This window comes from Mytilus galloprovincialis, chromosome 1, assembly GCF_965363235.1.
Source record: "Mytilus galloprovincialis chromosome 1, xbMytGall1.hap1.1, whole genome shotgun sequence".
NCBI lineage: Eukaryota > Metazoa > Mollusca > Bivalvia > Mytilida > Mytilidae > Mytilus > Mytilus galloprovincialis.
In genome coordinates, this window is record NC_134838.1 from 44,323,043 (window position 1) to 44,349,798 (window position 26,756).

Consider the following 26,756-nt stretch of genomic DNA (forward strand, 5'->3'; position numbering starts at 1 on the left):
TACAACTAAAAAAAATGCAGGACAAAATTTTTCATCCTAGCCCCCCCCCCTAAAAATCAAATGGTAGCTCCCTAATCATAAGAATGGATGACAAATGCGACTATGCATGTTACCTAAAGAACACGGAGGCATGATGAGTAATGTATAGTGGAAGGAAGAGAAGCGACACACAAAATGAGGTCTTCTCGTTTAATAGTATAGATACATCTATGATGCACATCTACTTTGACTTTTACAAATAATTGACTTGGATGGAGAGTTGTCTCATTGGCACTACATCTTCTTATATATATCTAATAAAATCACAGAGAAGACGTAACCATGTTCTTGTACATTCCAACAACAAAAGTACAGATCTAAGATTACTCGATCGCAGTTACTGACAGCTTAATCAAAACCAATAACAACTAATAAAAAATAAAATATAAAAGTTAATTATCAATCAATACACATCCAACGACCAATGGATTTAGTGTTAAGATATCATAAATAGCCAGAGAAAAACAAGACCAGGGCTGGTATCGACAGATTGTAGATCCATGAAAGTACATACCGGTATGTTTATAACGATAAAATTAAGTTTGTTTTTAATTTACCGATAACAAAATAAATATTAATACCAATAAAAAGTATATTCAAAGATCTAATAACAGTGATGAATTGGTAACCTTTTTAGAATACGTTTATTTTAAATGATCGATAGGATTCAGAATAAAGGCAAGTTGATGATCAGCAACATCAATTCAGTCGCTAAACATGATCTAGTGGACAAGGCATAAAAATGGCCGATCATGAAACTGAGATGTACAGACAGTAATGTAACTTTATAAAAAATATCTCTTTTTATTGTAATTGCGTTGTTCCTATATATATCAATATTTGTTTAGATAGAAATGGAACTGTATATTAAACAACAATGGTCTATCATAACTAGATCATATCGCACTAATTTAAGCAGAAAGCTTAACAATTGCCGTAACCGGAAAAGCAATTCATAAGTCTAGCTTTCACCTAGTACTTTCTACGCAGGAAGGAAGTTTGCTACTCAGATTCAAAATAACAGGTTTTTCATAACACTAGTATATATTGATAGACTAGAGGACTAATAAAGTAATCAAGAGAGCAAAAATAAAATATAGGTCAATGTGCTTATTTTCGAGATACAAGTCATTGAAATTTTGGCGGGAAAATGTTCTCTCTTGACTTTTCTTAGCTTTATCATTCACAAGTTTATCTCAAGAACTATCAAAAAATAACAAAGATTTTATAAAGACTTTTACAGATGTCTTATAGTTATACATTACAGATTTATAACTTAGAGGACTAATAAAGTAATCAAGAGAGCAAAAATAAAATATAGGTCAATGTGCTTATTTTCGAGATACAAGTCATTGAAATTTTGGCGGGAAAATGTTCTCTCTTGACTTTTCTTAGCTTTATCATTCACAAGTTTATCTCAAGAACTATCAAAAAATAACAAAGATTTTATAAAGACTTTTACAGATGTCTTATAGTTATACATTACAGATTTATAAAAAGAAATAATGGGGCCATGTCAATGGGCATTTTTGTTTTAAGGCATTCAAAAGTATTTTTATTCCTTATATTGTGACTTCATACAATTAAAGTGTCCTCTAAGTATTTTTATAAATTTATTTAGTAAAAATAAGTTTTAAATTTGTGTGGCCTGGTGTGGCACATCAAAATACACATACCCAATAATTGTCATTTGTGGTATTCCATAACTTGAAGGATTTCCTTGCAATAGAAGAAGGAGAAGAAGATTATCTTAACATATTTTGTATATTGAGTTTATAACTTAATTCATCCTTGATCCTCTATTTCAATCTGAGACTACTATAACACATATAGTTATGTGTTATAGTAGTCTCAGTTTCGATCTTCTAGAACTGCATATTCACACCGCTAGCTAAAGTGTCCCTTCGAAGGAGGATTTTATTAGTAAATCGAAGTTGAGATTAAAGTAGTGGTGTCGTTCCCCGTTACCTTTTTGTCCAATGATTGCAAACCTGTAGTTTATTTTACACATTCTGTATTGCAATAGTTGTTGTAGTACGATCGCTGAAATGGACGAAGAATCAGACGAGGATGTTTATTTTGCGGTATTTTTAATTTACGGTGGTTTAGAAATCAGTGGTCCACTCCAAACACAAATCAATAATTGCCTTTGCCATAAAGTTTAGAAATAAAAATGTATCATAAATTCATAAATAATGAGTATCATAATTTATTGCTGAAACTTAGACTGTATGAGTTATACATGTAGTAGTCACAGCTTATGGATATATGTAATATTCTAATATGACGTGCTTCTTTCGCTTTGTAAACAACACCGTGATAAAATTCTCGATATATCTATACTTAGCGCAGACTCCAAGATGTACACAAATGGCTGTTTAAATATGCCTCCCACGTAAATCCACACGTATCGTAACCTATGTGTAAACGGTTGTGGATATCGCTGTGTTAACAATTACAATTGAATAAAACCCTACAGCACATTTATTCTGATTCTGATGCATAACAAAAAGAATTTACACATTAGAGAACGGAAAAATGGACAAAAACAAAACAAATTAAAATTCCGCGAAATTCCAGTAATGATTTTTGCGCATGAACGTCATCTCAAAACATGACTTCATACGAATGAAAACGTCAAAGCTGAAGGTTTTTCTATTGTGTTTACCTTCTAAACTCGGATACAATTGCATTAAAATAAAGTATTGAGGTAGGTGTTGCTAGTTTTCTGTTCTATTGCAATATTCGCACATTTACTGATTTCAGCAAGTCAACATGGCGGCTCCTTGGTTACAACATGTCAACAGTGAATTTGACGGTAACTTACGATAAAAAATGCAAATCTAAAATTGCAAATGTTGGGTTTACTGAGAAGTAAAAAAAGTAATCACATTTTTTCTAGCGGTTAGTTAAGAAATCATTCATGCAGGTTTATTAGATTTGTTTTACATTTATCGAACAGTGGGTAAAATAGAACAGCCACACACACGGTATACCCATCATCGCTTCAGTTTTTTAATGATCGTATTTGTCCTATAATAGAATCGAAATAATTCATGGAAGCCATAGATTTGTTGTAAATTTACACATGGCCTGGGCCGTGATATTCGTTAATTTTATCCCTCGCTAACGCTCAGGATAAAATTCGAATATCACGGCCCAGGCCATGTGTAAATTTCCAAAAAATCTATGGCTTCCATGAATTATTTCTTAAATAGACTGTGACATGGGAAAAATATATACCTACTGTGGTTCCTCCAAGATACAATGGGAGATCATAGATGTACATTTTTTTATATTATGTAATATATGTTGTTAATTTTGCCATAGCATGTCTATGCTTCTGCAATAAAGATTCATTCATTCATTTTGTACATTGCCATTAGTCTACATGGCTGTTAGTCCGAGATTACTCTGACCTTAATCAGAGATTACTCTGACCTCCAACAGCTATTTTGCCAGACAAGCTGGGGCCGTTGGATGTTAAAGCTCTCCCATATAAAAAAGTGAATATTTGCCTGTCTAAAATTGATGCATCGCTATGTTGCTTTTGGAGCCAACTGACAGCCTTGGATCCATATAATCTGTCCTCAATTTGTATTTTCATTTATCTCTTCATTTAGGAAAGTTTCACCTACCTGCCACTCTTTGTTTGCACATATTTGGACAGTTATATCTCCGAAACCAAAGGCTTTAGAGCAGATCTGACATGAGGTAAAATTGTCAACATCTATCTGCCCTGAAATTTTAGACAAATCGGAAAACCTCTAGAGTTGCTGCCCCTGAATTGTTAATTTTAAACAAAGTATGCAGTTTTTTGTTATTATCTTGAATATTATTGTCGAGCCTTCGACTTTAGACTTTAGTCGAAAAAGCGAGACATAGCGATCCTACATTCCGTCGGCGTTGTCATTGTCGTCGTTTGCGGCGTCCACAAATATTCACTCTGTGGTTACAGTTGTTTAAACTTTTAATAACTTTCTTAAACTATCCTTGATTTGTACCAAACTTGGACAAAAGCATGTTTATAATCATAAGATAGTATCCAGAAGTAAATTTTGTAAAAATAAAATTCCATTTTTTCCGTCTTTTACTTATAAATGAAGTTAGTTATTTTGCTGGGAAACAATACATTTACTCTGAGGTTAAAGTTTTTATAACATTTATTAGATTCATAAACTATCCCAGATTTTTACCAAACTTGGACAGAAACTTCTTAAAATCAAAAGACAGTATTGAGAGGAATATTTTTATTGATTTTTTTTATGCCTCATATGAACATGAATAAACACTTTACAATCACAAAAATTATCAGCAAGGCAAGATCTATTAATGAAGTCAAATTTTGCCAATATAGTAGGTAGACTGTCACTCTTCATAGGAATGATTGCCCTTAAAAGAGGAATTTTGTTACCCTCTTTTGTGTTTTGAGCTAAAACTAAAGAAGATAGAGATAAACTAAACACTAAAATATCAATAAAACAAGATCAACAAAATAAAGATTTTTGTCATGAGGTCTATTCTTCTCTACAATGTTGGAGAGTCCTTTGTTAGATGCATGTTAGACCAAGGTGAGATACAGGCTCTAAGGAGCCTCTTATTCTTTTATTTATTTTTAACACCCTTTCTGAAACATAATTGTCATATTTTTATCAGAGCTCTCAATTGTTTGGCTTTATACCTCAGAGATATCTCTATATAGGCGAGTGACTTATTTCAAAAAGACGCTTAGTTAACGACTTTAATGCACCCACCTAACACACGGCTGTATTATATATCATTCGAAAGCTGTTAATCTGTACTTTCTGTTTTGCCCGGTCGTAAAAAAATCGTACGGTGCAACTTTTGTTAAATCAAGGTCAAAGGTCATGAGAAAACATTCCAATTTTTGCGATTACTAAATAAAACGCCATTTTCTAATTCTTGTAAAATAAAACTTTCTAAAAGATCATATGAACTTTATGGAACATGATACATAATTTCCAAATCAAACAAAAAATAAGAGATTCGATGCGCAAAATTTCCCGGAAATTGAAATTTATCACAAATCCTAAAAAAATGAAAAATTATTCAGAAGCAAAATATATCTTGGGGAATCGATATTTGTATGCTAAAAAAATAGATAAATGTATATGTTTTAGGTCAAGGAATATTTGTTTTGTAATTTTAAGATGCAATTATTAATTATTGTTCATGGAACAGCCTTCTATTGAAGTGTTTTCAGTTGCCCAAAAATCTGCCATCTGCAAATAGCGATGATTTTGTTAATCTATGTTAAAATAGCACATCGCTAATTGTGAATATCAGGGAGGAGAATGATTTTCCATAATAAAAGAAGGGGTATTTAAAGTAAGAAAAGAATATATGCAAGTTAATTGAGGTTAAAATATGTTTTTTACGAAGTCAAACTTTTTTACTTTTTTTAAGCATGTTTAAATGCAAACATTACTTTGCGACTAAATCGTAGGCAACATTGAAATAAGTAACCTTGTTTAGAAACACTTGGTTGTCTAAAGCGGGATGTAAACGAACTAAATAAAATGCGGCTGCTTCTTATTTAGTTTAAAATCGTGTTATAGTAAGTCATATTAAATGTGTTTAGAAGTTTAATCGCTTTAATTATTTGAATGCTTTGAGTATTTTCTAAATAAGCTTTAAAAATACAAATGCATGTCATTGTATATGTAAAACACTATAAGCAGTTGTGAAATAACAAAATGAAAAAGTAAAATACCCTTCCTGACCTCATAAGATCATTCGCTGTTTTAGGAGTGTTCGTTTTCATGGTATACTGTGTTTTTTGGACTGTCGTTCGTCTCTTGGACTTTAATTTTATTTTGTTCATGGTTTTAATTAATTTTATTTGATTCATGGTTTGAGATGTTGATTGTCCCTTTGGTATTATTTTACTTTAAGGACATTAACTTGCAGTAATGAAAATCGGCCAAAAAATCACCTCAAAGTAAAGTGAAGAAGATTAACGCAATAAGACAAATATCCGCGAAAATAACTTAATTTGCTCACGGTGATATATATATATATATAGAACTAAATCGTTATCATGATACATTTAGCCACACTAATCTATAATTTTCAAACCTTTTACTACTTGAATAGTGACGAAATATATCAAAGGGACATCAAACTCATAAAAACGAACTGACAAAGCCAGGCAAAAACAAACAAGACAAGCAACAGTATACAAAACACAACATATAAAACTACAGATTGAGTAACACAAACCCCCAAATTTTTTTTTGAGTGAACTCAGGGGCTCCCAAAGGGTAGGTAGATCATGTTCTACATGTGACACCCGTCTTAGTCTAAACATATTTATTTATAGTGGATTGGGAAACAAGCTTTTCAACTTAAATTAATCGCTTTCCACTTTGCGGGTGAGAGTGCTGCCTTGTAGCGGTATTAGCCTGCTCTTTTTCGAAATCTACAAAGGTGTGTTTAACGTGCAAGAGATATGGATCTCTGTTAACACGGGTCAGCCATTTATCGTCCCCTTCCGACGGACTTTCATCGTTTCCTCAAGACCATACTCACAAATGGTGTCAAGGAAGAGCCTAAAATTCAGTCCCTGGAATTTTCATCACGGAACGGGAATCGAACCAGGAACCTTTGTGTTAGTAGTCCGATGCACTAACCACTACACCACGGTTCTCTTTTACCCGTCTTGTGGCTCATGTATTTCCTAACTCGGTGCCAAGCCTTATTCGGTTGGTGACACTCACGGCAGAAATGACGGCAATTTGGTTACGTCGATGGAACTTATCAGTCGTCATCTGACGAAACAGATATCTCATAATTGTCAACCAACTCGTAGTGGCGCCATGAAATTTTCAAAGGGATGATTTCAACTTTGACTTTGAACTCTGGTTTAAAACATGTTTAAACCACCATTTTTCTTCAAATGTCTTGTACCAAGTCAGGCATATGGCAGTTGGTATCGAATAATCTGTTTCTTTGTATGTTGGCGTTTGTTTTTGTAGCAGTTCTGTGTTTCTGTTATATCGTTGTGTTTCTCTTATAGTTGATGCGTTTTCCTAGTTTTTGCTTTGTGACCCGGATTTATTTCAGTTACTAATAAATCGATTGATAACTATTGAATAGCGATATATTATAGTTGCCTTTATTTCAGAGGAGTTGAGTCTCAATGAAATCGGTCTCCTCCTTTAGTAGTATAGATATGCAGGCGTTGCTATAATGTTGTTACATAGAAATGAAAAGTTTATAGTAGTAAGGTAGTAAGGGGTGTTTTTATGGGTTGTTGTATGCTCATCTCTTTTGTCGTAAAACTTGTTCTCAACCAACCCTCATCATCGATTTCAAGATACGTGATAGAGTAAACTATATCTGTTGAGTCTTTTATTTTCAATTTCAATTGAAAATACGAGTCCAACATTGTCACAAATTTTGCACTATTCAGTGAGATGACATCATCTATATAATGGAAAGTGAAGTTTCAAGATAATGATAGCATCGTTTCAGTCGTCATCAGAAACTCTTACCTGAAGTCATCCTCGTATGAAAAATGAACTAGTCATTCAAGCTATTCAGGAAGTCTAGTTGTAACTAGAATCGTTGCGTATTAATGGTTATTTTTTCTTCAAAATTATTCTTATTTGATGAATTAATTAAACAAAGAGCAACGCAATTTAAGCAATCAAGTAGTCAAGTTTTATAATGTGTTTACTAGTTTTTGAAATTCTTTGAAATTTCAATTTTCATTAATTTATTTTCTATTTATTTTGGTCTAAATTTTCAATTCACATTAAATAAATAAAAGGTCTTTTCACTACATCAATATTTATAATGAAGCTACAAATCAAACAATTAGAAAAGTCGAAATATGTTTATTTCAGTCTGGTAGTTACAATGCAGATTGCAATCTCTTAGTTTCACCCCCTTTATTTCAAGCAATAAGATGATTCGCGCACATATTTATTCACTCTAAATTTTTCAGATTCTTAAGAACTTGTTTATTAAATCTTATATTGACCACATACAATGTTTTAATAGGAAGAAATGCTTAAAAGCTGTTTTTTCGCAGATGACGGTATTTTGGGCAACTGTATGAGTTGTTATGATTTGCTGTTTGATTAGAAGTAAGCATAATTTTAGGAAATTTTATGATGTCAAAAACTTCTTTGATAGTCATTACAGGGTTTTACTCAGTTTTAATTGATTAGCATTTGCACCAGAAAGAAACATTCGGGTTTTCACACATTTTGCTCGAATTTCAGGAAACATGTGCTCTCTGTCAAAAACACGCTTTAAATATTAAAAAATGCATTTGAATAATGACTGTTAATCTCTCTGCTAAAAGTTTAAATTGTTTGCATGTGTGAATTTAGTATATAAAAGTCATATTATGTAATCAGGCTGAAATCTTAGAAAATATGCACTTATTCGTCCTTGGCCTTTGATCTTGATTTGACGGAAATTGCACCGTACGATTTTTTTACGACCGGGCAAAACAGATAGTACAGATGTGTAGCTTTCAAATGATATATAATTTAGCCGTGTGTTAGGTAGGTGCATTAAAAATTTAATTTTATGGTTAAAGTCACTCGCCTAATAGGGTTATTACAGAAAATAACTTGCATGTGTTATTACGAATACTTTCATGACTTGTCTACTCTTTACTTCTTTAAATTTTCTAATTCTGTAATAACATATTGTTATTTGTAAAATAAATCAAAAATATTTTAATTTATAGCGGGCTCTATGGAACTCTTGAGAATTGCACAGAAACTAAATGCATAGCCTCGATAAATAATTTTTGATTTTTTTTTGATTTTTTAATTAAATTAATACATTTTTGATTAACCATGGTAAATCAATGAGGCAAGGCTTTTAATGGATAAACTTAGCTGTAATAACAAGGCTAAGTGTTTAAAGGAATGTATTATTACTTATTATATGAGCCACCTTGGAATTACTGGGAAGCTTGCACCCTTTACTTATTACAAGCATGTTTCATACCACTGTGTTTGAAGATAAAGTTTTTATCAACATGTCTGAGATTGCATTAGAAATAAATGTCAGGTGTTTAGAGGTTGACTACTTACAGAAAATAGCCAATGATAACTAAATTTAATGGTCTAATTATACTTATATTTGACAAATACATGTATTAGAATCTATCAAGGTGGTTTTTAATGATCTTGACCGGCTGTAAGCCCTTGCACAGCCAGATGTGTGCCGAAAGCGTTTGGTGATCATGAGCGTTTAAATTTTTGTCAACAAAAATCAAAATGCTGGAACAGTTGAAAAGAGCGGCCGCCATTTTGGTTTTAGTATGATCTATTTGTTTGTTATCTATTTCGGTTAGTTACTTCCTTCACAACGGCTGCTTAGGCGGCGGGCGCTTTTAGGACCAGCTTGGTCAGCCCTTCTAGTCTGCTATTCATTATTACTGAGTACTGGTCGATAAGTCTCTGATGTAGTAATAACAATGAAAGGAAGCATTATCAGGAACGATGTTGTAAGACAGTGACATGGCAGTCCATTATCTAACACCTAGGATACAGGCCCTCAGATGTTAGTCAGCATAACACTCCCCCATCCATAATGGGTTCTGGAGTGTATCAGGACTGTGTCCTGACACGGGTATTTACATAGACAACAATGTAGGCTGTACAGTGTTGAATTGGTTTCTGAAATCAAAGTAATAAGTCATTGATCCATCTATCAGTAAACTGACATCATAGATAGTGGGAAAAGAGGAGCTGATCCAGCATGTCCTTTCAGCTGTAATGACTGAGAAATGATCGACTGTGATTGATTGGACAATGTGTTTTGTTTGACATATACATGTATATATGCCATGCATCAATATTTATCAAAATTTGATTTACGATGACAAAAAACATAAAATTAAATTTGTTGCAGTCTAGTATGGTGTTTTACCTCTGTTTTGAAAATGCTCTAATGTTCTTATTAAAAAGAGGAAGATTTGGGAGGCATATGCCTTTCAATACAATTAAATTCAGACATTAGTTTTATTCCTGGATTTCAGGATCAGGACCCCTCCTACCCCTCCTCATGTATGAGGCCAAACATAAAACAAATTTTGACAGATAAATATAAATAGGCTTTTTTTTTGCAAAGAGAAATTGAAATGTCAGATTTTTTTTTTAGTAATCATGACTTTTATGAAGGTGGAGAAAGGGAGAGGGATGTGGCTAGGACGAAATTTGAAAAAAAGCAGGACAGGAGTTTTAAGTAAAAAATAAGCAGGATGAGAAACTTGGCAAATAAAACAGGCAGGATGACTATACAATGTATATGTAAAAAAAGTCAGGATAAACTATTAGAAATAAGGAAGAACTGAATGGAGTGAAAAATAAAAAGTCAGGACAAAGATGTCAACTAAAAAAGGGCAGGACAAGATTTATCATCTTTGCCCCATAAAAGTCAAATAGTAGCTCCCTTAAAGATAAAGTTTTTGTGTTTGGTTCTGTTTGATCAAGTTTTGTATAAGGTTTTAGCTTAGAGCATTGGTATCATGATGACACTACAAATTTTAAATTAAGTACATTTTTTTTATGTAGAATTCTCCATTGATGAAACATCTGGAAGAAGCTGGGATTGATATTAAGGATGAGACTGTTATTCAATCCAACAAACCAGATACTGTCAAAAAAGAGAATACTTCTAAGATTCATTTCAGCACACAAGTAAGTACATGTAAAATTATTGCAGTTTAAATCATATAACATGTAATTCATTGATGACCTTCATTAGTTGTGCTAATATGACTAAGGTATTATTAATTAGAAGTAGTCACCCGCTGATTCATGGGGTGTAGAGGACTCTAGTGTCATTACTAGTTAAGTTGACTGAATAAATAAGCAATGTTGCTGTCCACCTGATTGTCTTTTTCTGACTTTTATGTTGATAAGCGAGACATATTCTCTGTGTCAACAGTTTATTTATTTTTGTTTTAGGAAATATTTAAAGCTCCTTTCTTTTAAACAAATCCAGTATCATCACTTATTACAGGGTTTGACAGACGTAATTTGATTACAACAATTATTTAGCAGTTATATAGACTGAAATAGATTGAAATTAAGTTATTCTTCATATGTTTTCATGTTAGTGACAATTGGATACACAAAGAAGAAGTTTTAATAGATATAGGAAGATGTGGTATGAGTGCCAATGAGACAACTCTCCATCCATGTCCAGTTTAGATGAAATCCCAGTTTTTGTCAATATTTCAATGGCATATTACTTGTAGATTAATTATTACCTATATAAAATTGAGAAAGGAAACAGGGAATGTGTCAAAACGACAACAACCCGACCATAGAGCAGACGACACTTTACAGCCTATGTATATGTACATGTGTACATCAATAATAAAAGGCATGCTCAGAAGGATTTTAAAATTTCAAGTAAATGAAGGAAGACCAAATGCAGACCTATTTGTCTTATTTTGATATATTTTATATTTTAGTTGCAATGCTGGTACTCTTACGTGTATTGTTTTATCATTAGTGTTTTGGGAATAAATATCTTAAAAGAAGAGAAAACTAACTTGGTAAGTTTTTTATCATTATTTGTAACATGTACTTAAGATCGTACCATATCAATGTTGTTATTGCTGTTCACATATTAGTTAAACATTTGAGAATTTATTATTGTAAACAAAAATATTTCTTTACAAAAAATAGAGATGAACTATGTACTAAGTTTACTTTGCAGTTTAGCTCAAATGTGTCTGGGACATATATGTTCAAATCTATTAAACTTATTTCCCAGAAACATATGATGGTATTCTTTACTACTTATACATGAACATGTATGTAGTGATTGTTGATAACCTAATTGATTTCCGTCAATTGACCTAAATTTCAGTGAATTTGACCAAAATGTCATGCTATAGTTTCTTTGATGCTATTATTTACCTTATTTCTTGAGGAAATGACTTTTATATGTCAATGAATATCATTATCATGGTGACCTCTTTGTCATGTTTGATTTACATGCAGGTCAATATATACTTAAAAATGATATTCAATCTTGCAACATTTTTAGAATAGTATGATATGGAAAAAAGATATTTGATTTTGTTCAGTTCAATCATTTATGAAAGTGAAATAACAAAGTAATAATTCCCTTTTAGCAGCCAATTTTGTTCAATTTGGTCAAAATAAGAAAAGTCTTACTAAAGAAAAATATCTGATGAATAATTCACTTGATATTCACTTGAAAGTGAATAATTCAAACTCATTTGAATTGATATTCCTGTGACCTTCAATTTAACCCATTAGCTAGTGATTGGTTATGCATGTATAAGTCTAGTCTGAGATTGCTCTGACTTCCAACAACTGTTTTTAATTTTCAACCTGGGGCCATGTTTATAAAGGATAATGTGACCGTCTGGAGTCTCCAGAGGTCATCTTAATCGTTAATTAGAGGGGGTGTAGTCTATAATACACATGAAATTTTGATATATATTATGGATTAAATATATTGTTGACTGTTTATTTCAGACTAATCTGCATTTGTATATATGTTTTAGTATGTTATAAATCAAATATGAGAATTTGAGTCAAATTGTCGAACATAAATTTTGATAGCTAATGCCCCTTTACTAGATACCCAGGGACTGCGTTGTGCATTGCCAATGTCGCAATTTGCGATTTTTTTATTTCATCTTGCGACATAATATGGCTGCTGGCGATATTTCTGGCGCCAACATATTCCTATGTAAAAATTTCCATTTCTTAACAATATTTATCTTGATTTAAATTGGTAGAAGTTAGAAAAATAAATTGTATGAAATTTTACCCGGCGACAAGTAAATGACTTTGGTATCATACCTGGCTGAAGTTTCTAAATTTATTTGTTTATTTCACCAATAATGTGAAGTCTTAATCTTTCATATGTTTTATGACTCAGTATAGAAATAACAAAACTATTTAAGGAAAAGAAAGAAGTTAAAAATTGTTATCATTACATTTCAGGAGAATTTATACAAAGAAAAATTACTTTTGTTGGCTGTAAAGTCAAAAGCATTTGAACAAGATGACCAACAGTTTTTAGAAAATTTTAAAGAAAAATATGAAGAAAAGAAACAACCAAACATGGATCTTTTTATCAAATCAAAGATGTAAGTATGTAGAGATATTTTGAATTTTGAGATATGACTTTGCAGTTTTATTGCAGGGTTTTCCAGGATAACCCGCTATGGTGGAAACATCTTTGTAATTATCCTTTTGAAAGTTGTGAACTTTATCCATTCCAAAAGTTTATTGCCTTGTGGTCACAGATGATAAAGAGTCAAATTCTCCCATGTGTTTTAAAGAGTAAACCTCATTCAAACAGTTCTATTGCCTTGTCATCACATTTGATAAAGATTCAAATTCTCTTGTGTGTTTTAAAGGATAAACTTTGGTTAACATGGTTAAGGGAGATAACTATTCAAATCAGAAATACGATAGTAATAGTCAGTTTTCATGTGAAACAGAAATGTATTTATGAAAAGGGTTTAATGAAACATACTACTGATTTTTTTTAAAAAGTTTTATCCCTTCACCTAGATTTACTTCCTTAAAAGATAAATAAATGCATTTTTTTTTAATATATTTTACAGGTTAACAATGATTGCTTTGCCATGTCTGCTGGCCTATCTGTTTAGTAGAGTTGTCTACCCTGATCTTCCATGGAAGTACAAGACATTAACAGATTTGTCGGCCATTTGTTCTTTACTGTATATCATTGCTAATATAGTGAAATATTTTTTATTGATATATCAAAGATGGAAGCTTGAACATATGTATGATGTAGTAGTGAATTGTATTCAGACGGGTGAAACTATGGTGAAATACACTCAGAAATCACTCAGATTGATTCAGGAATCAGAACTGGTTTCCAGGGGATTTACATTGTAAGTGGAAACATTTGTCTTACTAAACATCATTCCTTATCAAGCTAATCGAAGGCTAGGATATATTTATGTTAGCTAACTGTAAAATTAAAATCCATATATTGTAACTTTAGAAATTATTGCTAGGTGTCTTATCCTTATACATATTTATCCAAGCTCAATTGTTAGTTACAGCTCATGATGAAATTTTCTTAAAAACTGTAACAAATTATCATGGCCATTGGAACTTCTATGAATAACTGATTTAAATGAATGATAGGTAAATCTGAATAAGAAATACATTTGATAGATAGTTCCAATCTGACACCTACACAACCCCAAACCAACAACCAATTCAGATTCCTCATATTTGTTATCTAGAATAATTATGACCTCAGTTACCACTAATGCAATCCACCATCCCATCTTTATCTTATTTTTAATATTTATAGAGTTAGTCAAAAGAGTCCTATATCTAGATTAGAACAAAATTCTTTACATCATACACAAAGACAGTGCTCACAGCTAAGATCAGAATTATTTCACTCTGCCAGAAATTGTTTCTTGGTTCTCAAGTCAGCAGCAACAAATCTTGTCACTAGGTAAGTGTCAAAGGAGTTTAGATAATCAGTAATAAATATCACCAAATGTACACATGAATGAGGCAGAAAAAAACAATCCTGCAGATTTTTTTATTTTTGTTGAAATCATTTGTCAAGAACCATTTACAATTTTGAGGATAACTTATTTCTTTGTGTAATTATGTTGTTGTTATCAACATGATCAAATTGACTTAAAATTTGTATTTTGTTGAATCTTTCAATTTATGATTTCTTTCCATCAAGGGTTACCCATCAATATTGGATATCCAAATATATGAATGATACTATAGTAATACACTTACCAACAGTCTAGATAAGCTTCAAACAGCTTAAAAGAGAAGAATATAAAAAATACTCTGAACATTAAATTTTATGATTGTGCAAAATACCTGAATAGACTAATTTTGTGCCTGATTTTGTGATGACTATGTTTTTGTTCATACAGCTGCCCTTTAGATGCCAGCATAGATAATGTAATGAACTACTTATGTCATATACCTATAGAAGAGTTTGGTCAGTGTTTACAGATCACTGGTCATACAGACGAGTCTACAAAACAATTATATACTTTAACTGATGGTTTCTCTGTGGCATCACTTAAGGTAATATTAACTCTATGTTACCTGATTGATTTTCTTTGGCGTCAATCAAGGTTTATAACACTTGCACACTTTAACTGATTTTATGTGGCATTTCATCAAAGAAATTTATGTCAGAAATTCCTTAGGCATCAACAGGAGTCAAAAAGTGTAAAAAGACATTATAAAGGAGAAAAGAGTTTTATATAGAACTCCTTAATGGTCCTCTCAGTGAATTTAAACAACTGTTTCTGTTCACCTTACTTATGGTTAGCATTATGCAATATTCAAACATTTAATCGTACTGGTTCGATTCCCGTTTGGGATGAAAATTTCAGGAACTCAATTTTCGGCTCTCCCTTGACACCATCTGCGAGAATGGTCTTGAGGAAAAGATGATAGTCCGTCAGAAGGGGACGATAAATGGGTGACCCGTGTTAAGAGAGAGCCATATCTCTTGGATGTTAAAGACACCCTTGTAGATTTCAAAAAAGAGTAGGCTAATGCCGCTACAAGGCAGCACTCGCACCCACAAAGTGGATAGGGATTAATATCAAAACTTGCTTCCCAATCCACTATAAATAAATATGTTTAAACTAATCGTACTGAAGGAGTTACCTAAGTTTCAAACAATTATCTTATTTTATAAACTTGAAGTTACAGACAAAATGTATCATTTTAATCATGCTTATACTGGAATATTGTTTTAGTTTTCAAGTAAAATGGATTCTTAAACAACATGGTAAAAATCTGCATGAGAAATAATTTATCTATGATAAAATAATTTCTTATAAATGACATTTTTTTTTTATTATTTAAATCATCCGTTTTATGTTTTACAGGGATTAAAGCATTTGTTCCATTTACAACAATCTGAATTTCTGAGAAGACTAACACTGACCTTTATTGAGAGTGGTAAGATAGTTATTGTGTTGTCTGACAGTGTCTAAACAAGAGAAAAGAATCACATTTGTCATCATGTATTGTCTGCATTGTTCATGTCACACTTTATGTCCATCTGAATCTCATTAGAAATACCTGCATAGAATTCAGCCAAACTTGCAAAGATTATTCTATAGGAAAATTTTACGGTGGATTCATTTATTTTTCGTGGTTACCATTTTTCGTGGACTGAGGAAATCTTGCAATTTTGTGGATATTTGATTTCATGGTTTTGCTGTAGTCTGCATAGGACCTTAATATAAATTTTGTCATTCGTTGATTATTTATATTCCTGGTTCAACTGTATCCACGAAACCCATAAAAATTGGTATCCACGAATAATAATAAATCCACAGTATCAGAGTTACTATGGGGGTTTTGCATACCAACACATAGATCACACAATTTCTGCTTGTACCCGTTTGTTTTATCTGTAACACCTAGAAAGAGGCTTGATAGAATTCAGCCAATCATGTACAGATTCTTCTATAGGGCATGTAGTTGTGCTCTTGTTTTATCATTTTTAAATAAGAGAGATGTTGGTACTTATCTCCAAAACATGGACTTAGCTTTTCTGCTTATACAGCGTTATTCCCAGTATTTTTAAAAACACAGGTAGTACCCTTGGATTTTGGATTAGAAATAGGATTGTAACCTTTAAAATAAAGCACTCCTATTGTAAGACATTCTATATAAAATATATTTACCCAGCATCATGTTAACAAATTTTGCACCTTGGTATCATGATGCTTTAATGCCTCATGAAGTGCATTGTAAAAATATTTTGAGACATAAAAAGAACACACATTTTCTTGAAGACTCACAAAATTTTAAAATTTGGCAATTACTTGAGAATGCAAAACAAAATGAGATAAAAAAGTAAAACATTTGTTTTCCAAAGTGTTGGTGGTACCTATATTTGACGATACTACACATTACATATACATATTCAATATGGGAACAACTTCAACATTAAAACAGTGCAATAGGTAAAAACGACAAAACCATTCATCCTTTACTTTTGAAGAGTTATTGAAAGATTTCTTTTGTGTTCAAACACTCAGCTGCTTTTCCAACAAATGATCTTAGATTGAGTAGAACCTAAAATATGTTTACATTTATCAAATACATCTAAAATATTTTTAAATGTAACAATGTCTTGGAATTTGATGTCATGCTTCTACAAGGTTACTTTATAATGTGTGATATATTTTTTCACCTGTCTTACTCTACTACCTTTTTGAAAGATATATATATAGAAATAAGAAGATGCCATCTTGTTACCAATGATACAACTATCCATCTACATGTAAGATCAAAATACAAGGATGTAAAAACTGCAAGGCACTTCAATAATGAGCAAATCATGCTGTGTAATAAGCTATTAAAGGCACAAGATGTGAAACAATTTAAAAAAGGAAACCAACAGTTGAATTTATAAAAAAATCATTGAAAAACAGTTATTGTAGTTTGACTTTACCTGAATCTTAACTTTTCGGTAAACATAAATTTGAATTTTTTTTTTTTATTTCAGACACTTCCATTCTAAACACAAGACCTGAAATAAATAATATAATTAGTAATGTGACTAGTACACTACAAAACAATACTGATCAATTACAAAGATCATACAACATCCATTCTTGTTGTGCAATCAGCCAGGAAACCCAGTCTGTTAGAGCTCCAGCATCACAAACGTCGTCTGCTACCAGTGATGTATACATAGCAGTACACAGTCTGGATCTTCATCTGCAGGCAGCTTTACTAAGGTTTGTCTGATAGTTTACCCTGTCCCCCTCTCTGCTAAATATTGCATTTACTTTGTCCATCTGTCCTATAGTTTTACCATGGCAAATGGAATCATTTTAACACACTTTAGAATTATTGCATCTAAGCAAATTGAAATACCTAGAAAAAAAATTTTGGAATTTTTTCTTCATTCCCATTGAAAAAATCCATATAATTAAAATAGTAACTAAGAATTCTTGGATTACTTATTCTGAGAATATTTTTTATTCAACAATATCAGAGATTACTGTATACATAATATTGGTAGCTAATGGTTCAAAAATGTATCATACTTGTTTCAACATCTATTCCGTGCCATTTTTAAAAGCATTAATTTTTGAATACACAGGTATTTATTTAAAAAGCAAATAACAGTGAGGGTTGAGTTTTGGTTGACCAAATTCATTAACAAGGGAATTCAAAGAAAGAGGTGGTGTTTCAACATAAGGAAACCCAACAACAAAAATACTTAAAAGCCATTATTTTTTATGTTGTTTTTTTTCAGGATAAGATCTTTATCGACCATAATGGAACATCAGATAGAAAGAGCAGAAGATTCATCAAATGAATTTGACCAATCAGGTGACAGCTTATTACAACAGATCAAACAGGAACTACTAGCTTGTAAAGGATGCTGGGAAGAGGGGTTAAGCAGAGTTGAAAATTTATTAAAATCTAAAGAAGAACCTGGTAAGTTATACAATATTAGCGGGAAAATGCTGACTTTCACCTTATATTTGCATTGGTAGTATTCGTTTCACAAATCCAAAGTAAAGGAATCTATAATCTGCTTAATTTTGGGTAAATGAGCTTTTCTTGGCTATTGAAGTCTTATATGAAAAGAAAAATTTGTGTTATGGGGCAAAATATTTTACACTGTATTGAAGGAAAAAAACAAGGAGTTCAAACATCTAACACAAATTCTTAAACCTCACCTAACTACATCCTTAAAAGTATTTAATTTTTATTGTCATCACTTGATTTCTGTTTCCAATTGTTTTCATCACCATTGAGTGTTTAAGAAAAAGTCCTTTTTCTGTAGGTCTTATTACCGTTTCTGAGATTAGGGGAAAATTTTTATCACAAAAGTGTGTCCAGGATATTATTTTTTATAGTTCAACGCTGTGTTTATGCTCTAAGTTTTATAGTTATATAAAGACCTCGAATTTTGAATATTTTAAAAGTATGGTTTATTTGTGTTTTGTGGAGTGTTCTAAGTAGTTTTTGTGGAGTGTTCTAAATAATCCAACTACTGTCTTTCCAGCCTGTCATCACTGAGGTTGTGAGTTCAAACCCCTGTGTAGAAGGTGCATTTGAATCCTATCTTAATTGTCTAGGAATGTCAGTTTTACTGTCAAATGTCAGTGATTCTCTCCAGGCACTGAAGCTTTCTCCACCAAAAATTAAGTGAATGCCATGAATTAGCAAATAATGTTGAAAGTTGCATTTAGAGTCAATCAAAATAACAGTCAAAATATTAATGAAATACATAGATTTTAAGTCAAAACAGTTCTAACTTATTTAAATGTCACATTTTAATTTTTTGTAAAGATTTAAATAATGGATTATACAAAAAATATATGCACTTGTTTCATGCCTCCGTGTAGAGAAAACATAAAGTAGGTACTAATGTAAAATAATTTCATTTTTAGACAATAAAGGAAAATATTCCAGATTTTAATATTGCTCCCCATTACTGTTCAATAAATCTGTTAGGGTAGGCATTAAAATTAAGGGTAAGTACAGAGGCAGGAAACAGAACTATATTTTGTTTTTGCCTTGGAGAAGTTACTTCATTTTTACAGTTTTATTGAGTTGTTAATGTGTTCATAAAATATACTATTAAAATTTAAACACCTTGGGAGCTTATATTAACATGAGTATCCCACAGAGTAAACATTTAAAATAAATATATTTATATGCAACAATTGATTGATTTTATGTAATATAACTCCAGTATTGCTAATAATGTTGAAATTGAAAGAATGTCTTAGCATAAAATGTTTTGCTCACCTAGTGCTTTGACTTGAGGGCCATGTGAGCCTATGCCATCACTTGGTGTCAGTTGTCTTTGTCTGTCCTCGTCATAAAAAATTTCAAGAATCTTCTGCTGAAGCTACTGAACCTTCAAACTTTAACTGAATGTTCCTTAGGGTATCTAGTTTTATAAATTGTATGATCCAAGTTTTGATCCATTGAAAAATATGGGGGCCATGGCTAAAAATAGAACATAAGGGTGAAATGCAGGTTTTGGCTTTTATCTCAAAAACAAAACCATTTAGAGCAAATCTGACCTTGTGTAAAAATGTTAATTAGATCAAGAACTACATGCCCTGAAATTTTTAGACAAACCGAACAACCCATTGTTGGGTTGCTGCCTTTTTTATGCCCCACCTACGATAGTAGAGGGGCATTATGTTTTCTGGTCTGTGCGTCCGTTCGTCCGTCCGTTCGTTCGTCCTTTCGTTCGTCCGTCTGTCCCGCTTCAGGTTAAAGTTTTTGGTCAAGGTAGTTTTTGATGAAGTTGAAGTCCAATCAACTTGAAACTTAGTATACATGTGCCCTATGATATGATCTTTCTAATTTTAATGCCAAATTAGAGTTTTGACCCCAATTTTACGGTTCACTGAACATAGAAAATGATAGTGCAAATTTCAGGTTAAAGTTTTTGGTCAAGGTAGTTTTTGATAAAGTAGAAGTCCAATCAACTTGAAACTTAGTATACATGTTCCCTTTGATAAGATCATTCTAATTTTAATGCCAAATTGGAGAATTTATTCTAATTTCACGGTCCACTAAACATAGAAAATGATAGTGCGAGTGGGGCATCCGTGTACTGTGGACACATTCTTGTTTATTTTTTAAAAAGATATGCAGTTTGTGGTTATCATCTTTGATATTTATCAAGATAAAGATAAACTGTACACAGCAAAAATGTCCAGATAGTAAGATCTATAATAAAGTTGATAGACCAAAATGGTCAATTGATCTCTTAAGCTCAGTTTAACCAATTTGTTCATTATATTTGTTAAAATTTAAAAAATCTCCTCTGAACATATTGGGCCTTTTACTTCTAAACTGTAACTGAATGTTCCTTAGAGTAACTGGCTTATATAAAATTGTATCTGAAGCTTTGATTCATTAACATTGTCTTTTAAAATACAAATTTCAAGTAGTTTTGTAATGACGCAATGTGAATACATTTACAATTTTCAGTAGCTTTAATGACAGCTTGTTATATATCTTCAATGATAACTATTTTCATGACTGGAAAAAAATCTAAATGTATAATGGGGAATCAATTTTGATGAACTTGAAATCTGCCACTTCGATTGAATATTTTTTTTTATAGGTAAACCAGATTTATATGCTTTCATTCATCAGTGTTTTGAACCATATGTTTAAGTTTATTACTTTTGAAAAATAATTGGTATTTATCAAAGAATATATATTTTGGGTAACAGCCACACTTATTTCCAGCTGTTCTAACTTCTATTCAATCTTTGTGTATTAGATAATGGAAATTGATCTGTTTACAAAATAACATGGTGTGAACTTCATGTCATATGTGGGTCTCATTGGAGTCTAAGCATGTTTCGGGATAGCCGTTTTCGTAAGCGTGACACGTAAAAGTAAAAATGTTGTGCCGTGAAAATGGGAAATGAAGTCTAGCGGGACACAGGAAATTACAAAAAAAATAGAATTGCTTATGTACATAGTGTAAGCGGAATATGAGAATCTGACAAAACAGTAAGCGGGATCCAGAATCAGAACCCCCCACCCCCCACCCAAGGAGACCCCATCATATCGCATTTACTTCTTATGCTTGAATTGGTTGCATCTTTGGTTGTAATGACTTCTTTTCAGTATAGTTATTCCTGTGACAGATACTTATAGAAAAATATTTCCGTTGATTACATGTATTAGCTTTTTTGCACTTATTACTGGTAAAAGATTATCACAATGTATTTTCCATTTGAGGATTCTAGATTATAGATTTTAATTTAATTTATTATTTTGATTCTACTAATTATCATGTAATTTATTGAAAAGTAATTTTGTTTAATGCTTGAAAGAATTTGATAATACTTAAGGCACAGATATTTCAAATGTGTTTAATAATAACAGACACCTATAACAACTGACTGCCATGAAGTAACCAATAGTACTGAAAGTGGTGCTAAACACCAATCAATCAATCAAAATAACAGTGAAGTGCATAGGTACTTACTTATATAGACATACCATCGTGGTCCATACCTCTGCTGGTGGATTATCAGTCCCGAGGGTGTCATCAGCTCAGTAGTCAGTGCTTCGGTACTGACATGATTTAACAAACTTTACTAAAATTGTCCGTTAATAAATTTTGAAATATTATGTAACTAAGGTTTCAACTCCTTCAGGCAAAGTTGGCTTTAGATGAATTTGGCTATTTATTTTAGATATTTTTGACATATAGCATGTATAGCTCTTCAACGATTTTCAGTACTTATCTATCTTTGGATTTCAAATGTTTGGCTTTGAGCATTCCTGATGAAGGTAAATCAAGAAAAACGCTTCAGACGCAAGAAATTATTAAACATGTTGTTTTCAATTTTTTTTTCAAGATTTCAATAATGTAATTTTATCAAAATATATATATGCACTTGTTTCATGCCTTTTGGCAGAGAAAAAAAAGGATAGGACGGTAGGTAAAATAATTTTATTTTGAAAAAGATTTGGAGAAGTTACCTCATTTTTTAAGTTTTATAGAATTGTAAATAAGTTCATAAAATACACTATTAAAATTAAACACCTTGTGATCTTATATTAACATGAGAATCTCACAGAGTAAACATTTTAAACAAATATATTTATTTGCAACAATTTATTGATTTCATGTAGAATAACTCCAGTATTGCTAATATAAATGTGGAAATTAAAAGAATGTCTCAGTATATAATTTATTGAGAATTATTTTCAGTATATTGAATAATAAATAATTAACATCCAGTCTACACATGTCTATAGTTAAAAGACAATTTTCGAGTTCGATGCATTTCCGTCAAAAACTCTTGTTTTAGTGAACATCATTTGTGTGTTTAGGGGTGTTGTCATTTCCGTTTCAACGTTGAGCAAGTGGTTGGAAAACTATGATTCATATTGCACAAATTATTGGGCAAATTGAATGATAATACTTATCAATCAGCACTGCTGTCATTAGGGAGTTCCAATTAAGTACTTATGGAACAAACATTATTTCTAGTTTTTCCTGCACAAGGAAGATCACTAAGATGCTTGATGAACGTTAATAGTGCATGGATACAGGCGATCCCTTTTATCTGGTAAATGACTTCATAAAGCCACACATAATTGCCGCGTTTTTTTCTGGAGATGGATGAACTCGAAAGTGGTATATTGTCATGGTGTGGTGTCAAAGTGTACTGTTCCATCCTATAAGGAAGACCACAGGGCACAGAACCAAGATACTGTCAGACACGTTGAAATGTTCAATTTTATAAATCTAATTATTTAGTTGAGATCTTATCCAATCAGAAGACTTCTACAATTTCTATTCTCAGTTTTCTTCCAATATATTCTTCATCTATGTCATTGCCAGAACTTAAACTTTGTTTTAAAAGTTTCTCTAAGATTTTGGCTCATTACTATATAGATAAAAAAGTTTGAGGCGCAGCCAATTATCATAGAAAGTTTTAAAATTTCGATAAGGACTTTCAGATTTTTCAAACTGAAGTCACTTTGTCCCCATATGATATTCAGTATATAATTCATTGGTTCACTGTAGGGTGTAGACCCTAGTACCATGATAGCTAAACGTTCTACCAATTCTACATCTTCATAACAGTCCAAATCTTTAAGAAAGTAATCTAACAGATCTTGTAACATGGGTTTATTAAATCCATTGCAGTATAAAATGATGGATTTTCTTAAAAAAAATTGTCTGTTATTATGAAGAGCTTTCTCTGATAACAGGATCTTCCCATATGTATATGACAATACCTCACTGTAATAGCTTGGCTTGATTTTGTCTCTCAGGGCATCCAAAATAAAACACTTCTCTGTAATAGACATGAATTCATGTGTTAACTCTCTCCAGTATTGTGGTAAATCCATCAATCCAGTAACACATGATTCGTCACTTTTGATACTCATATTCTGTTGTACCTTTGCTTTCTCAACAAGTTTTTTAGCAATGTCTGTTAGGCACGAGAAGGATTTTATCTCTACTTCTTTACCAACTCTGTACAAAGCCATATTATCCTTATCCACATCTGATCTAAAAGTGTGGAACACGGAAGCATTAAGGGAAAGTCGTGGAATTTCTGACAGCAGAAAAACAATCATCACACAAACAATCAGTGTGCATGATTTCTTTTCAGATTTTGAAGCAGTAGCATGTCCACGAATATATTTTCTACGGCATAGTATTACTATAATATAACATGTAGATGCTAGCATAGCCATTACTGCAATGGTTAAAATGATCGTGAAGAGGATAGGATAATATGTTAGTACATACTTTTCAATTGTTTCATTGGGTTTTGACATCAAACAGGTGCCTTCGGTCCCCTCACTTAGGCTGACAACCAGTATCCTAGGAATATTTAAAACAAAGGAAAACATGAAGCACATGCTACAGACTATCATTGACCCTATTACAGTCATCTTTGTCCTGCTCCATATTGGACATGCCACTGCAAGAAGTTTCTGTACTCCAAGGAACATGGTTAGCAATATAGATATCAGATGGAATGTATCTGTGAGATTGGTCAGGTAGTAATGTAACAGACAGTATGGAAACTGAAGATAAACAAGCTCTTTGGTTTCCACTATTGACATCGATGGCCCATATATATCTATTAAGTTTGCTGTTCCAGGTATGCCGACCTGTTCATACTTTGTTGCAAACAAAGGCTCAAATCCATAAGTGCATAATGCTGTGAAGCCGTCTGCCAGAGCAAGTCCTTGCATGATAACTGTTGAAGGTGTTTTTATCTTCTTATCAAATAAAGTCACAAAAATAATAATGTTCATCAGGATAGCTAGGTATGCACTGGTTGGACCTGCCACCATGTTCATCCAAAATGGACTTCTAGCATATAGTGTGAACAACATTTTGATTAGAAGTTTGCTGTTCTTTAGATTTTTAGCAAAATGACACAAGCTATATATATTTATATATATGCTGTTTATTTCATAAATGTAAAGCATTCTGAGGATTTTTACATTTAAATAATTAATGTAATATTGAAGTGTATAGCCAAAAATGCAGTGAATATTTAAAAAAAAAATGTGTTTCAACAAAGATGTTGGTAAATAATTGATACATCTCCAATTAATTTAATTAAAATTATACAAATATCAAAACACAAATTTTCCATTATAATTCAATGTTATTGATCATATTGGGTAGTTAGCGTGATCTGTGTTGTTTTTCATCCCATATGGGATTCAGTTCTGGAATCCATCTGATAAACCAAACGCCAACATATAGGTTCGTGATATAAAATTCACCATTAACAATTGGAGTAGGTGTACTACATTTGATGAGTAAGAAAACATTAAGATCAAGTCATAAAAGATTAGTAGACCAAATAATTATGATGTCTTGAAAGGCTATTTTATTTTTTTGCTTTGACACCTGCGTCATAAAAGAGGGACGAAAGATACCAAAGGGACAGTCAAACTCATCAATCGAAAATAATCTGACAAAGCCATGGCTAAAAATGAAAAAAACAAACAGACAAACAATAGTACACATTACACAACATAGAAAACTAAAGAATAAACAACATGACATCAAAGATGTAATAGATTAATCCAAAAATATCTCTTACCCCCCCCCCCCCCCCCCCTCCCATTTTAACGTTCCAGGAATGTGTGAGTTTTTGACTTCTAAACAAAGGAGTCCCAAACAGGTCCTGAACCTTCTTGAGTTATTAATAGTTCAGAGGTTAGTGATGAAACCTTGGAAATATATTCAAGGCTTGAATTAACGACCAAAGAAAGGTTTGGGCTTAGTGATCCACAGTTTAATTATAAATTTCAATGAGTTTGACAAAATATATGCCCAAAACTAAGATCAGCAAAACTGTGGTACTTGAACTTGTGCATAATATTGACTGAGACAAAATATTATACGTATAAATAAAATAAAAAGTTTTTAACAAAATGAACCAAAAGGGAATAGTTATACACATGACTTATAATAGTTGATTTCTATTTCTATTAGAGACTAGCCTACTAAATAATACCTGTTTATTTGTACATTGTTACATTGAATTAAATTATATCGGCTTATTTTGACATTGTGATTTTATTTTGATGTACCTCCAATAGATCATTTACAGTAGTGTTCAATAGACCACTTTCGAGTTCATCCGTCACCAGAAAAAACTTGTCAATAATGCCCGCCTTTATAACGTCATTTACCAGATAGAGGGGGTGGCCTGTATCCCTGCACTATTTGTGTTCATTAAGCGTCTTAGTGATCGTCATTGTGCAGGATAAACTGGAAATAATGATTGTTCTGTAGGTACTTATGAATGACAATTCCCTAATGACAGCAATGCTGATTGTCAATTTTGAGTATTCAATTTGCCGAATATTTCGTACAATATAGACTTATAGTTTTCCAACCACTCGCTCAACATTGGAATGGAAGTGATGACGCCCCTAAACGCACAAATGACATTCACTAAAACCAGAGTTTTTGACAGTTATGCATCAAACTCGAAAGTTGTCTATTCATACAGAAATTGATTTTTGAAAGCTGCAAGTATTCAACCTGAGTCTGTTATATGTTTCAAATGTATGTATTGGCAACCCAAGAAAAAAACTATGAGCTTCACCCACAGAAATATAATAATTAACCCTATTTTTTTATATATAAATTGCTAGTGTACTTCGCCCACAGAA

General features: G+C 32.0%; 1 protein-coding gene across 1 annotated transcript in view; it reads left to right on the forward strand.

The window, feature by feature from the left end:
• Positions 1-1,982: 1,982 nt before the first annotated feature.
• LOC143075437 (vezatin-like) overlaps positions 1,983-26,756 on the forward strand; it is a 45,276-nt gene continuing 20,502 nt past the window's right edge. Inside the window, exons 1-10 of the mRNA XM_076250847.1 lie at positions 1,983-2,123; positions 10,605-10,730; positions 11,513-11,596; positions 13,026-13,171; positions 13,655-13,948; positions 14,380-14,529; positions 14,975-15,131; positions 15,950-16,022; positions 17,584-17,818; positions 18,343-18,527. Coding sequence (XP_076106962.1) covers positions 2,088-2,123; positions 10,605-10,730; positions 11,513-11,596; positions 13,026-13,171; positions 13,655-13,948; positions 14,380-14,529; positions 14,975-15,131; positions 15,950-16,022; positions 17,584-17,818; positions 18,343-18,527 — 1,486 coding nt within the window. The 5' untranslated portion in view covers positions 1,983-2,087. The remainder of the gene's footprint in view (positions 2,124-10,604; positions 10,731-11,512; positions 11,597-13,025; positions 13,172-13,654; positions 13,949-14,379; positions 14,530-14,974; positions 15,132-15,949; positions 16,023-17,583; positions 17,819-18,342; positions 18,528-26,756) is intronic.